The sequence below is a fragment of the Antedon mediterranea genome, chromosome 6 (genome assembly GCF_964355755.1).
Source record: "Antedon mediterranea chromosome 6, ecAntMedi1.1, whole genome shotgun sequence".
NCBI classification, from domain to species: Eukaryota; Metazoa; Echinodermata; class Crinoidea; order Comatulida; family Antedonidae; genus Antedon; species Antedon mediterranea.
The window spans coordinates 29,217,733-29,233,451 of NC_092675.1; the positions used below are offsets into that span (position 1 = coordinate 29,217,733).

A 15,719-nucleotide genomic window follows, 5' to 3' on the forward strand; every position below is an offset into this window, starting at 1 on the left:
TTCGCGCTGAATCAAAATGTTTTTAAAATCTAAATTATCCACCATATACGTCACTTTCTCAGAAACGTAAGTATCTGAACTCATAATAAACTATGTAAATTAACCAAATATTATTATGATTTTATAATGATAAAAAAGGTGTACTTCATAATGTTTGGTCGCTGCGCACTTGAAATATGTCAAGTTTAACTTATGAGTTACTCAGGAAAAAAACATGCAATAGGCCGGAATATAAAATAAACTCAGAAACATACATTAGAATGTTCACCTAAAATTGTCAAGTTTATGTCATTCTCCTACGAGTTACTCAGAAACACACACACAACATTTGAATGTTCACCTAAAATAGTGTCTAGTTTATGTCATTCTCCTACGAGTTACTCAGAAACATATAACATTAGAATGTTCCCCTAAAATAGTGTCAAGTTTATGTCATTCTCCTACGAGTTACTCAGAAACATACACACATTAGAATGTTCACCTAAAATAGTGTCAAGTTTATGTCATTCTCCTACGAGTTACTCAGAAACAAACACACAACATTAGAATGTTCACCTAAAATAGTGTCTAGTTTATGTCATTCTCCTACGAGTTACTCAGAAACACACACACAACATTTGAATGTTCACCTAAAATAGTGTCTAGTTTATGTCATTCTCCTACGAGTTACTCAGAAACATATAACATTAGAATGTTCACCTAAAAATAGTTTCAAGTTTATGTCATTCTCCTACGAGTTACTCAGAAACAAACACAACATTAGAATGTTCACCTAAAATAGTGTCTAGTTTATGTCATTCTCCTACGAGTTACCCAGAAACAAACACACAACATTGAAATGTTCACCTAAAATAGTGTCTAGTTTATGTCATTCTCCTACGAGTTACTCAGAAACAAACACACAATATTCAAATGTTCACCTAAAATAGTGTCTAGTTTATGTCATTCTCCTACGAGTTACTCAGAAACACACACACACATTAGAATGTTCACCTAAAATAGTGTCTAGTTTATGTCATTCTCCTACGAGTTACTCAGAAACATACACACAACATTAGAATGTTCACCTAAAATAGTGTCTAGTTTATGTCATTCTCCTACGAGTTACTCAGAAACTAACACACAACATTAGAATGTTCACCTAAAATAGTGTCTAGTTTATGTCATTCTCCTACGAGTTACTCAGAAACATACACACATTAGAATGTTCACCTAAAATAGTGTCAAGTTTATGTCATGCTCCTACGAGTTACTCAGAACCAAACACACAACATTAGAATATTCACCTAAAATAGTGTCAAGTTTATGTCATTCTCCTACGAGTTACTCAGAAACAAACACACAACATTAGAATGTTCACCTAAAATAGTGTCTAGTTTATGTCATTCTCCTACGAGTTACTCAGAAACTAACACACATTAGAATGTTCACCTAAAATAGTGTCAAGTTTATGTCATTCTCCTACGAGTTACTCAGAAACACACACACAACATTAGAATGTTCACTGAAGCATAGCTTAAAAACATCTTTATCATTTTGTAATTAGAATTGACATTCCAAGAAATCCTTCAGCGAAAAATCACATCTAAATTTCTTCTTTATTCACGCAATTAAGGCTTCTGATGACAAAGTTCAAATATCGGACAACTCAAGCAGACAGTGACTGTTTTAACTATTTTTATTATTTATTTACATTATTATATACATATGACATGCATAGAAATATATATATATACTGTATATATATAATTTTGTTACTGTATTTTAAAGCCAGCTTGACGTTCCTTCATGTGTGTTCATTTTCTACATAATCATGTAAAAGCTATATATTTTTGTAAAATTTTAAATTAAAAAAAAATTATAACATGAATAAGCTTTGTACAGATTTGGCTTTTAATATATTTAATCCCTGGTGGAGGCTATGTCTGAAAATGAATGACAATAAGTTAAAATTAGTAAAATAAGGTATTAAGAATTGAATGTTTGGTATATGAGATATATATTTTACTTTTATGTGCAGTTGCCAAGCAACAACTTTTTTAATTGTGCTTGTAATTAATTTAATTAATTTTCTAAATAATTATACTAAACAATTTAAAGTATAATGAGCGAAACCGGACAACCGCAAGTTAAATCCGTGCGGAAAACCAAAAATGGAAGGCTGATGCCAATACAATATTGAAAAAAAAAATGTGCTTTAATGTAATTTATAATAAAGTGTGAAATATATAGAAACAATATTCTTAAAAACAGTTAACCATTGTCATATTCAATTGGGAACTTTCGCAATCAACATAAAGATTCGTTGAGTACGTTTTGTAAATGTTTTTCGTTAAGAATACTCCGTCAATGGAAAAACTATACTCAACGGTAAAAGTCCTAATTGAATACGACAATTTTGTCGAGCACATCCATTCAATTTCTTAAAAATATATAAAAATCAGAATTGTTGAGCTCTTCTACTCCAGTTCAATTTCTGTACTCTTGGACAATATCAAATTTTTTTTTTTTTTTTTCTTCTCCTATTTAAAAAAAAAAATCAATCAACCATCATGATCAGACTGTTTTTATTTGATCATGTGACTTGTGATGAAATACAAACGAGACGCTAGTTTGCCACGCCCCTTTCAGTATGCAATCTGTGACTCCTCGCTTATCAGCACAATGGTTCCACTGAGAGAGGTCGCTGTTGCAATCCGAACCCTCTGGTGGAAGACCTGTTTGGATGTTATTCACACACCTGCGACACTTAAACCTACAAAGGATAGAAATTAAAAGAACCAAAACATTTTTATAAAGTTTTTGATAATTACTATAGCGCCCTTTTCATGAATAATCATGCACAAAGGCGCTTTACATAGCAAATTATTACCCTGGTGATTAAAAGCACTGTCTACACTATCAAACTTTATGTGACAAAAAAATGGTATGTGGCCATATATGGACATGATGTCATATCACTACCAAATTTGGGCATATCACTACCATATTTGGACACATCATACTAGTTGATAGTGTAGACAGACACATGTAAAATATGTTGAATCTTACTTATCGTGTGTGTCACTCAAAGTGTCTTGGTTAAGCTTGAATAAATGTCGTAGATCCTCCAGGGAGAAGTGCCTTTCAACGTCACCTTCATTGTCAACCACACAGCTACTTAACGCTTTCTTGTGAGCCTGCCGTTGCAAGATCTTTTCCTCAATTGTTCCGGTCTGTCACAACAAAAGATTAACATTTACAATATCACAAATGTACTGTAGCTTTTACAATAATAGTTAACAAAAAGACCACTGTAGCCGTATTCACCAATCACACTTAAGTGAGGTATTTCCCTTAAATATTAAGTATTTCACTTAACTCAATAAATATTTAGGTATTTCCCTTAAATTGTATTCACTTAGATAGGAGATTGAGTTTTTCCCTTAGCCTAAGTGTGAATGGTGAATATGGCCACTGGTTCCCAATAGACATGGTTATGAAATTATTAACATTGTACAAAAATGTGTACACTAGGCTATAATTATTGGTCTTATACCAACATCGTATTTTTTTAAACATTTACAATGTACTGTCAGTATATTATGCAACACATTTGCAAGGTAGTCAAAATTGGAGCTGTAGCTTGGTGGTAAACATGCTTGCCTTTACTTCCAAAGGTACAGGGTTCAATTCTGACCTAGTGCTATAGGGTTTTGATTTGATTTGATTTATTCAATATCGGCTCATTACAATTACAACAGAATACATAAAAATATATAATGAAACAAAAAGCCAGGATTGTCAAAAGCGAATCCAATCACTGTTTAAAGACTTTCCTTTAACATAAATAAAATATAATATAAATATAAAATAAATGACGAAAAAAAAATTGTAACTCACAACTGTTTCTACTCCACTCCCTAAGCCGCAAATGAGAATTTATAAGCAAAATATAGATTATGCTGTAATTTACATGCTGTTGCATGTGTATGATCAATTCTATTTCACATATTTTTTCATTTCAAATGAAAAAAAGAATGTGTTTAGTTTTGTTTCGAAAGAACAAAAAAGGAGTACTTGAGAAGCCTTACTGATACTAGTCTATAAATGTAACAAGGTTTCTTTTGTCCATCTCTCCAGACCCGTGCCATTGCTTGATCGTCATTGGCTGGGTTCCAGTCAGGATCAAACATCACAAGTCTGTTTGCACCAATCAGATTAAGGCCACACCCACCAGCTTTGCTGCTCAACATGAAGATATATTCTGGACTCTAGAACACAAAAGGACAATATTGTGCATAAGTAAATTCTTAATAGAGAGGTTTCGCAACGGTATGACTGCGATAACAAAAAAGTATTCGTTTTCGTAAGCCTGTTAAATTCTGTTTTGCACAGTAACAAAATATTGAGGCCGCTGTCCAAACTATGACAGCGATAAATTTGAACAAAATGTAGGTACCCGTTGCTTGGCTGTATGGGCCTAGCGTAAAATCAGAGTGATTTAAACTTTAAAAACTGCTGTATATAAAAATTGACCTCACATTTTTAGTATTTTGACAAATAAAGTATTGATAGGTTTAAATAACTTAATCTGATGGATATCTTTTGATTCTGTGCGTGTCTATGTGACAAGGTGGGCGTATGTTCCAACACTTACCCTGGGGTCATTGAACTTCTCAACAATCTTAGCCCGCTTCTTTATAGACATTGATCCATCCAAGCGTACAAAGATATACCTAGAAAAAAAAAAGACTTTTACTTTAAACACTAAACATAAAATAATTATTGAGTGCTTGATAGCTTACTTAGTTTTTAGATAGTTTTATGAAAATTGGCTTTCTCATTAACCATACCAGTTTAGCTATTGTAGCGGCGATAATTGGTTTTTTGTGCTGAAGCTACAAAATTGCACAATTAAATTACATATTTTTGTCCTTCAAACATGATATCCATTAAAAAAAAATTAGTTATTTTTTTTGGAAACCGATTTTTTGCCATGTAAATTTGTTAGTAAAACATAATTACGCATATCATTAACCTACCCCCTAAGCCTGGATAGCCTCTCAAATAGATCCAGTGTCTGTGTGTAGTTAGACACAAGTACCACCTTGTCACTTGTTGTACTCTTCACCATGGCTAGAATGTAGTCTAGTACAAGAATTTTCCCTGTAGAAAATGCAAATACAAAGAATATCATGACTTAATCGCTCTAAAGCTCCGTCTACACTATTAAATTTATAGACATGATGATGTCATACCACTACCATATTTGGGCACATCATACTTTTTTTTCAAACTAGTTTTATAGTGTAGACAGAGCTTAACAAATTAATTTTAAACATCAAAGGTATCATACTGGTTGATGAACACCAAGTACAGAAATTGTTTTAAGCTACTACACTATCAAACTTTATGCGACAAAAAAATGTGATATGCCCATATGGTCATGATAATGTCATATCACTACTATATTTAAGCATATCACTACCATATTTAGGCACAGCACACTTTTTTTGCCAAACTAGTTTGATATTGTAGACAGAGCGTTATATAGAGCAGCGTAGCATATTTATTGATGGTTTGTGATCAATATGTTGTATTACAAACTGTGGATCGAGGTTCATTAAAATTCAAAGATGTATGGCTCCTTACCTGATAAATCTGGACGAACAATGTTAGGATTATAATTATCAGGAAATAAACTTAGCATTCCTTCAAATCCATCTTTCCCAATTTTACATTTCTCATAAATAAGTGAAGGATCTGACAAAAAAATTTCTAAAAGTTAGTATTGATTGATTGGATGTGTGAAAAGATCATTTCATCAAAGGCAGCATAGATGGTTATCCTATAGTGCTAGGATAAAAACTTGTTAGATTTCTTTTGTTTTATGTATGAATAAATATATTTATCTATCTAAATGGGCTTTTACATTCTTCTGTACAATAACATTGGTGACAAGGCAATAAACACAATGTGGTTTTTAATACTGTATATTGTATAGGCTTACTAACCATTGCAAAGTTTCTTAAGATGAGTGATTGCAGATAGGGATGACACGCTAACTTTTCCATTACTTGTAATTTCAGTACTTTTTGACTTGACAAACCGTCTGTAAAGTTCACTTTGTAGTGGTGTTAGCCGGCAACACACAACTTGTTCAACTAAAAATAGAAATGAACGGAAACTACATGATTGATATATTTCATTCACTAGATTGTGATGCTTACTTTGATATGAAATTAAAGGCTCTCTTAAGCTCTGTCTACACTATCAAACAAGTTTCATCATCATGTCCATATATGTGCACATCACATATTTTTTTATCACATAACGTTTGATAGTGTAGACAAGATTTAATACCCTTTTCAAACAAAAAGTAACAACTTATAACAAGGTTTGCATAGTGTGAAGACAATTTCCTGGAAATTCTGCCAAGATTTCACAAGGGACCCATGTAAAATCTTTGGAAAAAAACACACCGGTGAGAATATATTTTAAGATTTTACAAAAGAAATGAACAATAAATAAATCAACTTACTTTTAATTGGCAAGTACTTGGACAAAATTGATGCCGTCCTTCGAATAATGCAGCGGTTCACTAGCTTTGCTAACTGTACAATAAAAATGTGTTAACATCAATAACTATAAAAGTAATATTGGAATTCAGTATAACAAGTTGGAATAAAAATTAAACACACAAAATAAATATTTGGTTGTTTTAGGGTCTAGCAAGACCAACATTTAAACGTTTAAAGTACTTAAAGTGTCTCGCATTATGAAACTTGCATTTGAAAAATACAGCCCAGCAGAAGCAACAAACTAAGGATGAAGCAAGCTACCTTAAATAGTAAAATGTATTCATATATAGGATTCATAGTTCATAGGATTTAAATGCGGAGGTGTTTTACACAAATATGGGACATTATTTATTTTTTTAAATGTCAAATACAAAAATAAGTTATTTTCAGGTTGCAAATTTCAGAAAGTATACATCTACCCAAACCAAGTTTAATCTCTTTATTCATCTAAACAATAACAAAAAGGACAAACAAATTAAAAGATGAAAGGGGCTTGTGATAGGAGGCCCACTAAAAACTAGTTACATTAAGATAAAAAAATAAATAAATACATTTAAAAAAAACCTGTATAGATGAATGGACCATGACAGGATCAACATGGCATTGTTAAGGAATACCACTGACAGGACAAGCAGATTACAGGTCAGGTAAAAGAAATTAAAAAAACTAGTTTCAGTAATTTCGTACAAAAAAACCATTATTACCGCCTACCTCCTCTAGCTTCTCCTGCCCTTTTTTCCTCATAGAATCAGAAGCGTCCGCATCCCGACCACGTAAAATTGGAAGTTCAAATCGTTTCTTAAATTCTTGAGAAGTACCTAAGTTTAAAGCAACGCCAAAATCAGAATGTATTTACACCTGAAGTTAATATCATTTTCCTTTGTAATATGTGTAAATTAACTAATGACAACTAAATTCAATTGAATTTATTATTTCTTTATACTGGGTAACCTCTTCAGTCAAAGACTGTTATGATCAGTGGCTGTGTGTGTACTATTACACCTGGCTAACCCCCTACTCGTTTCAAAAGATGTACTAGTTTCTTTAAAGTGCACAGGAGCTAGATGTGTACACTGGAGCTACGGTTTATAGTACTTATCCGAGACTAGTTCTACCACCGGAATCATGGAGGGGTGAGCCTCACAACCCTTGCCGATGTTATGGCTACGTAATTATGCTTCCACCGTCTTAACCGCCCGGCCACTCACTCGCTCAATTAAATGTTAAGAATGGGAAAATGTTTATAATAATCCTATTGTTGAAAATGTTTATGGTAAAATTCTCAAATGTTAAAAGAAAGATCCACACCTAAAATGCCAGTATTGACAAAGTGTACAAGGCTGAAATACTCCAGAAGATCATTTTGAATTGGCGTGCCAGACAGTAGAACACGTCTTTTAGCATTTAATGCATTCAATGCTAGGTAAGTCTGGTTTTCAGAGTTCTTCAGTCTATGTCCCTGTTTTGAAATATAAAAATGGAACATAAAAACTTTGTTTGCTGTATATGAAAAGAGACGTTGCCAAAACTACTGTATAGAGGGCGCTATTAAAACATTCTTAGACATATGGGTTAATAGTAACCTTTCCAGGCACGGCAAAGGTGGAAAATATGTAGGAAAACAAATGCTTTATCTTTAGTTAACAAATGAGTGCTTAATAATAATCCTAAAATAATAAATTTATACATTATCGGGATGTTTTTTCCATAACAAATATTATCTGGAGAAATGGGCTCTTCAGCAGGAGGTTGACTAAAACTATCAGGAACTGAGCTGGGAAATTTGAAAACTAGGAATTAAATAGCTAACCTCATCGCATAAGACCAAGCCAACGGAGCCTTTATGAAGGACGGAAGCATGTAGACGGAAAGTTTCGTAAGACAAGATCAAGACCGGATTGGCTGCACGTCTCCTTGTCTGACTCATAAAGTAATCTAAAAACATAAACAGTATTACGTAATTTCAAAGGCTACTTCAACAAAATTCATAAAAATCGCAAATACATTATAATGACAACTACAAAACAATAGTTAAATGTTTAAATATTCAATTCTTAGCTTTTCAGTCAGAAAGTTCAATATCAAAATGTGAATAATTTATGGTCAATTTTCTAAAACCTTGACTTTACCTAATTGTTTATCTATTTCACTTTTTGATCCTGAATCAATGGCTAACGCATTAATTCTGTTCCCCAACCACTTTGTGATTTCATTGTACCAGTTCTGAAAAAAAATATTTCATAAACAATTAATTAGAATATGTAGTAGACAGTAATCTTAAACAAACTGACGGTTTTTCAGTGTTTTTTTTAAAAACTTTGCTTTCATTTTGAAATATTTAATAAATAAATGCAGTTCTGCAGATTAGGTAAAGTGTTTTAAATTAAAAAAAAAAATGAGACTAAACAAACGACTTAATACTCCACAATTAACTTGTATTACAGCAGCTCCTTGAAGCATGGTAGTGAAAGAAAGTATCACCTTTTTGAAAAGCCGCAAAGCCTGTTTAGTTTTCTGGAAATTATGTTTTTTTAAATATTTGAATGTATGTCAAAATTCGGCCAGCTTAATCTAATTCAAAACATACTCAAAACTTATATGCTGCCCTGTAATTATAATGAAATATTCATACCTTGACCAAACTTGAGGGCGCAACAACAATTGCCTTTTGAATTTCTGGCGAGGCTGAAACAATTAAACATATTAGTAACAGTATACTATACTGTATCCAGATAATATGAAACTGCTAACAATTATTTGAATTCCATGCTTTATTTTGAATTTATCGATTACATACCATCCGGTCCTTGACGCAATAAGGTCCAAAGAAGGGTAATACATTGAAGTGTTTTACCCAAACCCTGTATAAAAAGTAAAATATATTTAGCTATGAATAAAAAAAATGAATGAATAAAGTTTGTATTACCAAGTGAACATATTTAAAATGATATACATTTGATACACCAAGTTAAATGAATAACCTAAACAACTACACCACACAGTTTTTTACTACAGATATACATACAGTACCACAAAGATGAGTGAAAAACACTCAAACACAGCGGGACCTTTGTCAGGGTTGTGGGAAATATTCCCTAAAGACGATGCACTGCTTTAATGCCACAAAGGTCACAACTTTAACTGTGTGCTAATGTTAAACAAAATGGAAAACTATGATCCATTGTTACTGCACCATATACAACAACATTAACAAGTAACCATTATTATGATACGGAATCATTCAATATGCCTTGATGATAAGTTTTCAAATCTAAAGCCTACACTATCAAACTTTATGTGAAAAAAAATGTAATGTGCCCATATATGGACATGATGATGTCATATCACTACCATATTTAGGCATATCACCACCATAGTTGGGCACATCACAATTAAATAGTACTGCTATAAGCATACCATTTCATCTGCCATGATACACCCATAGCTGTTGTCTATCTGGCGACCTGTAACACATTTCCACATGAAATCAACACCCTATAACAAAGTAAATAACATTAAAATTGCAGAATGTACAAACATATTTTTGCAAATTCATTTCAAACAAAATTATACCCACAGTTTACTGATGGGCAAATGTCTGTATAAATGCCTGTAAAATTTAGGTAATATATTATCAACAGTATAGAAACCGTATCAAATTTATCTGTTGTGCGTACAATTGAGGATTAGTGTTGTTGCACCATACCACGTCGACGGTATTAAAGAGTTGCTATCCAATCAAATTTAAGCCATAATGAAAACCCAGTGGTCTAATGGTAGGATGTCTGCTTATCAATTAGAAGATTCTGGGTTTGAATCTGGATTATGTTCCTTTTTCTCATTCTCACAAATTTGGTTTTTAAACTAATTATTTTCCAGTATATCATCAGATGGTTGTTTCTCAATGCCTGCAAACAAAAATACTGATGGAAACAATGGCAGAAAATAATTTTATCTTACCTCCCGCTGATGAGGACGAAGTACTTTAGATAATACTGGATCAACAACAACTGATAAAAAAGTGAATTATTTGTTTTAAAATACTTATTTTATGTTTGTGAGTGGATTGAACAATGTGAAACAGATAGTAAATAGATGTTTAGATGTGCCAGCCAATCATTAGTATTAATTTATTGATGAAAGTTTGATATAAAAAATTTAATTAATATATAATTTTCTAGATTCCAGCTTAACTTACCGTGAACTTGCTGGTTTTCTCTAAAATATAAAACACAAAATGACATATTTATTATTAAAAAACATATATGTATATATATATAAACACAACAAGCATAGAAATAAATTCCAAACCGCCCGGTGATACACTGAAAATTATTTAATTAATTTTTTGAAACGATAAAGATGAGGAAATCTGGGAGAATGAGAAAAAATCGCCCCAACCGAGACTCGAACTCGGACCGTCTGCTTGATATGCAGTTGCCCTAACCATTAGACCACTGGGGCTTTCGTGGTATTGTTCTTTAACTCGATCGGATAACGACCCTTTAACATTCTCGCCGTGGTACGGTTGGAACACTATACTTGCACTAGCCGTTCACCAGTGCAAGTAAATAAAACTAATATTAGTATATATATATATATATATATACTAATATTAGTTTTAATTACTTGCACTGGTGAACGGCTAGTGCTGCCTGAAAGCTTTGCTAATTTTTCTGGCTGTTTTACTTTTGATTTAGTTTTTTGCTTATTTTATTTTGTATCTCCATTGAGATCCAGCCACCGATACCCACAGCATTGTAATTTTCAGTGCTTATTTTATTTTGTATCTATTGAGATCCAGCCACCGATACCCACAGCATTGTCATTTTGTATCTCCATTGAGATCCAGCCACCGATACCCACAGCATTGTAATTTTGTATCTCTATTGAGATCCAGCCACCGATACCCACAGCATTGTCATTTTGTGTCTCTATTGAGATCCAGCCACCGATACCCACAGCATTGTCATTTTGTATCTCTATTGAGATCCAGCCACCGATACCCACAGCATTGTCATTTTGTATCTCCATTGAGATCCAGCCACCGATACCCACAGCATTGTCATTTTGTATCTCTATTGAGATCCAGCCACCGATACCCACAGCATTGTCATTTTGTGTCTCTATTGAGATCCAGTCACCGATACCCACAGCATTGTCATTTTGTGTCTCTATTGAGATCCAGCCACCGATACCCACAGCATTGTCATTTTGTATCTCCGTTGAGATCCAGCCACCGATACCCACAGCATTGTCATTTTGTGTCTCTATTGAGATCCAGTCACCGATACCCACAGCATTGTCATTTTGTGTCTCTATTGAGATCCAGCCACCGATACCCACAGCATTGTCATTTTGTATCTCCGTTGAGATCCAGCCACCAATACCCACAGCATTGTCATTTTTAAAGTAATTTTCCTTTTGATTTATACATTTATTAATAAAAACATTACAATACAATAGACATTTCAAAAAATTAATGGACAAACATTATAAAATTTGGTTAAATAATGAAATTCATGATCAAATAGTATTTTTAACCAACCTGTCAACTACAATCTGGTCATGTGCTGATAACGTTTGTGGTGAATACAGAACGAGGGCACCTTCCTCATTAGGATCATGTAGAGGCTGCTTAGCACCTTGCCTTCTTACACCTAAAGCACGACCCCCAAATGTTGGTCCTATTATAAACATATAAACAAGTTTAATGATTGAAAAGAGTATTCAATTTGGATAAAAGTTCCACAATGTACTGCAATATATTTACACAAAATGTATTGTAATACAGTCAACACTCTCAATACCGCACTTTTTGGAAACCAGAAACTCTGTAAAACCAGAATTTTTTTAAAAAGGTCCCAAAAGATTTTGTTTACCATAAAAAAACATTTGGAATACCAGATTTTCCAGAAAACCAGACATATTAGGCCAGCCCAAGGCTGTTCTGTAGTGGGAGTACCACAATAAAAAAAAAATGATATCATTTTACCTTTATAATTAGGAATTGGAATCTTGAATGGCTTAGATAAAATCTTCCGAATTAAGTCTTCCTGTAATAAGAAAAGAAAGCAACCAATCAGAGCTCAGGAATTATTAAAAATGATGTTATCATATACTGTGTTTACAAAACCTATAGTAAATGCAACAATAACAAATCTATAAAGATTCATTTAATTTGAATAATTCAGGAAGTTACATGATTTGATGCTTGTGTTGAGCCATTGCTGATTATCTCTAAAGGTTGCCTAGCAACTAAAGATGATACCACATCATTCCGGCCGCACTTTATGTATTTGCTTCTCTCCTGAAGTAAAGAAAAAATACATTTTCTTGATAAATATATATTTTAACTTACTAACTATGGTATGAAAAAAAAAATTGCTTGTTTGCCAAATATGGTACTGTAGGTCAGTGGTTAATAATCCTTGGTTCAATTCAATGGTTTTTGTTGATTTAACTTGATTATTAATTATCAATTAAGTAATCTGAAAAACTCACAGTGTCAGTAGTAGTTGATGTAGCATCAAATGAAGATTTCCTTTTTTTTGCTGTTGAGGTAGCCAGAGCCAGCTGGCTAGGTGCATGTTGTCGTCTCTGTAATAGAAATAAAAACACGGAAAAGGTTAGGCCTAGCTAGACTATTTAGGCTCTACTAGGCCTATGTTTTTATAGAAAATTAAGATCATTCTTAATAAAAATAATAATAAAATTACAATTATTAATTAGGCCTATTGTTGCCAAATCCTCAACCAACCCCAGCACCCACTCTCTACTACTACTAGCTAGACCCTAGCCTAGCTAGTTAGAAGTCTGGCCCTTCCTTTTCTCTAGTATTTAGTAGTAGGCTAGCATAGGCCTAGGGCCTAGGCTATAGGCCTGGTGTCACGATAAATATGGTCCGGGGCCAAAATCGGTCCGGCCGGACCAGTTTTGGCTCTAAAATTGTGGCCAAAAGCAGTCCGCCACTGCCAAAATCGGTCCGGGTTTTTCTTCTGTCGATTTTAATTGAATTACTAGGCCTATGATGCTGTTTTAAGTTGTTTATGGCTAGAAAAATATCCCATGATATATATTAGTAAGTTATCTTGTCGGATAAATACTATAAATAAATGTATTTTATCTAAAAACATGACTTAGGTGTTCACTCATATTTCGGCCTGCCACACACTCACACCAACGGGTATGAGACGCTGATATTGCCAGCTAGATTTTATTTATGATTGAGGCCTTTTTCCTTCCTCAGCCTAATCAATATTGGATAATTGTTTTATAATAATTGTATTGAATTGATATATTGATTGATTAACCATAAATAATTAATAAATTAAATTGTTTTTAACATCATGTGGAAACGAAGATGTTAAAAAAGAACAAAATGGATTAAAAACAGGCAGATACATGTTGTATACAAAAGCCTAACAATTAGTACTAATTATTGATGAGTTACTACTAATAATGATAATTAAAAAAACAGGTTTAATTTATAATATTAAAATAACAAATAAAACACTGTAGTTTTCAATATAATGACTAATCATGGCATTTTTTTAATGATATATACATTTTGACTCATTTTGCGCACCATATATTTGTAAGACCGGACCATATTTGGCGGCCAAAAACAGTCCTACTGTCCGGACCGATTTTATCCAGGCCGGACCAGTTTTGGCGGCCAAAATTGGTCCGGCCGGACAGGTTTTGGCAGCCATAAATGGTCCCCCGGACTGATTTTGGCAGCCAAAACTGGTCCGCCGGACCGATTTTGGCCCGGACTGATTTTGGTGTGACATGTCACGATAAATATGGTCCGGGGCCAAAATCGGTCCGGCCGGACCAGTTTTGGCTCTAAAATTGTGGCCAAAAGCAGTCCGCCACTGCCAAAATCGGTCCGGGCTTTTCTTCTGTCGATTTTAATTGAATTACTAGGCCTATGATGCTGTTTTAAGTTGTTTATGGCTAGAAAAATATCCCATGATATATATTAGTAAGTTATCTTGTCGGATAAATACTATAAATAAATGTATTTTATCTAAAAACATGACTTAGGTGTTCACTCATATTTCGGCCTGCCACACACTCACATGAACGGGTATGAGACGCTGATATTGCCAGCTAGATTTTATTTATGATTGAGGCCTTTTTCCTTCCTCAGCCTAATCAATATTGGATAATTGTTTTATAATAATTGTATTGAATTGATATATTGATTGATTAACCATAAATTAATAAATTAAATTGTTTTTAACATCATGGGGAAACGAAGATGTTAAAAAAGAAAAAATGGATTAAAAACAGGCAAAGATACATATTGTATACAAAAAGCTTAACAATTAGTATTAATTATTGATGAGTTACTACTAATAATGATAATAAAAAAAAAACAGGCTTAATTTATAATATTAAAATAACAAATAAATCCCCGTAGTTTTCAATAATGACTAATCATGCCTTTTTTTTAATGATATATACATTATATGACTCATTTTGCGCACCATATATTTGTAAGACCGGACCATATTTGGCGGCCAAAAACAGTCCTACTGCCCGGACCGATTTTATCCAGGCCGGACCAGTTTTGGCGGCCAAAATTGGTCCGGCCGGACAGGTTTTGGCAGCCATAAATGGTCCCCCGGACTGATTTTGGCAGCCAAAACTGGTCCGCCGGACCGATTTTGGCCCGGACTGATTTTGGTGTGACATGACACACTCCCTCCTATAGATAGTATGTTTTTTGGCCTCTTCCAACTAGTTAGTTGGCTAGCGCCCCAGCTAAGGCTAGTACTAGGGCTAGACTAGGCCTCCTTCCTAGGCTAGTAGAGGCCTACCTAGCTAGCCTAGGCTAGTAGTAGGTTAGGTAGGCCTAGTTAGGCCTAGCCTAGCTACTGGCCTAGTTAGGCAGGCCTCTAGCTAGCCTAGCTAGTATAATAATATTAGTAGGGCCTAAAATATGCATAGGGCCTAGGCTAGGCCTAGTCCTAGAGGCAACAAAATTGGTCAAAAAATATAAATTTAGAATATACCATAAAAAAGCACGACAAAATAAACCACGTTCCAACATGCCAAACTCCAAAAACAGCAAATTTAATTCTCCATCAAAAACAAAAATTAAATTACGCGCTGAGAATTTAAGAAAAAAAGAAAGAACCTTTG

At 33.6% G+C, this 15,719-nt stretch overlaps 1 protein-coding gene across 2 annotated transcripts; it reads right to left on the minus strand.

Moving 5' to 3' along the window:
- Window positions 1-1,660: 1,660 nt before the first annotated feature.
- LOC140050959 (DNA repair and recombination protein RAD54-like) lies at window positions 1,661-15,650 on the minus strand. 2 transcript variants are annotated; one of them, XM_072095982.1, is made up of 22 exons: window positions 15,590-15,650; window positions 13,068-13,163; window positions 12,766-12,873; window positions 12,559-12,619; window positions 12,112-12,250; window positions 10,762-10,781; window positions 10,524-10,573; window positions 9,981-10,058; window positions 9,361-9,424; window positions 9,196-9,248; window positions 8,693-8,786; window positions 8,374-8,498; window positions 7,872-8,022; window positions 7,275-7,381; window positions 6,524-6,596; window positions 5,997-6,146; window positions 5,635-5,745; window positions 5,025-5,148; window positions 4,640-4,718; window positions 4,074-4,253; window positions 3,052-3,215; window positions 1,661-2,755 (listed from the first exon to the last, which is right to left on the minus strand). In XM_072095982.1, the coding sequence occupies exons 1-22, from the start codon at window positions 15,590-15,592 to the stop codon at window positions 2,557-2,559; spliced, it is 2,229 nt and encodes a 742-aa protein (XP_071952083.1). In that variant the 5' UTR covers window positions 15,593-15,650; the 3' UTR covers window positions 1,661-2,556. The 2 variants fall into 2 exon arrangements, with proteins under 2 accessions (XP_071952083.1, XP_071952084.1); XM_072095983.1 differs by lacking the exons at window positions 12,559-12,619; window positions 12,766-12,873; window positions 13,068-13,163; window positions 15,590-15,650 and adding an exon at window positions 12,446-12,519.
- Between the last annotated feature and the right edge of the window lie 69 nt (window positions 15,651-15,719).

Excerpts from the sequence above, each read along its gene's own strand:
- LOC140050959 (XM_072095982.1), bottom strand. Across the intron at positions 10,782-12,111 it reads GACCAGATTGTAGTTGACAG|AGAAAACCAGCAAGTTCACG; the intron begins GTTGGTTAAAAA and ends TTTATATTTTAG. Across the intron at positions 8,023-8,373 it reads GCTTGGTCTTATGCGATGAG|GGACATAGACTGAAGAACTC; the intron begins GTTAGCTATTTA and ends ATTTCAAAACAG.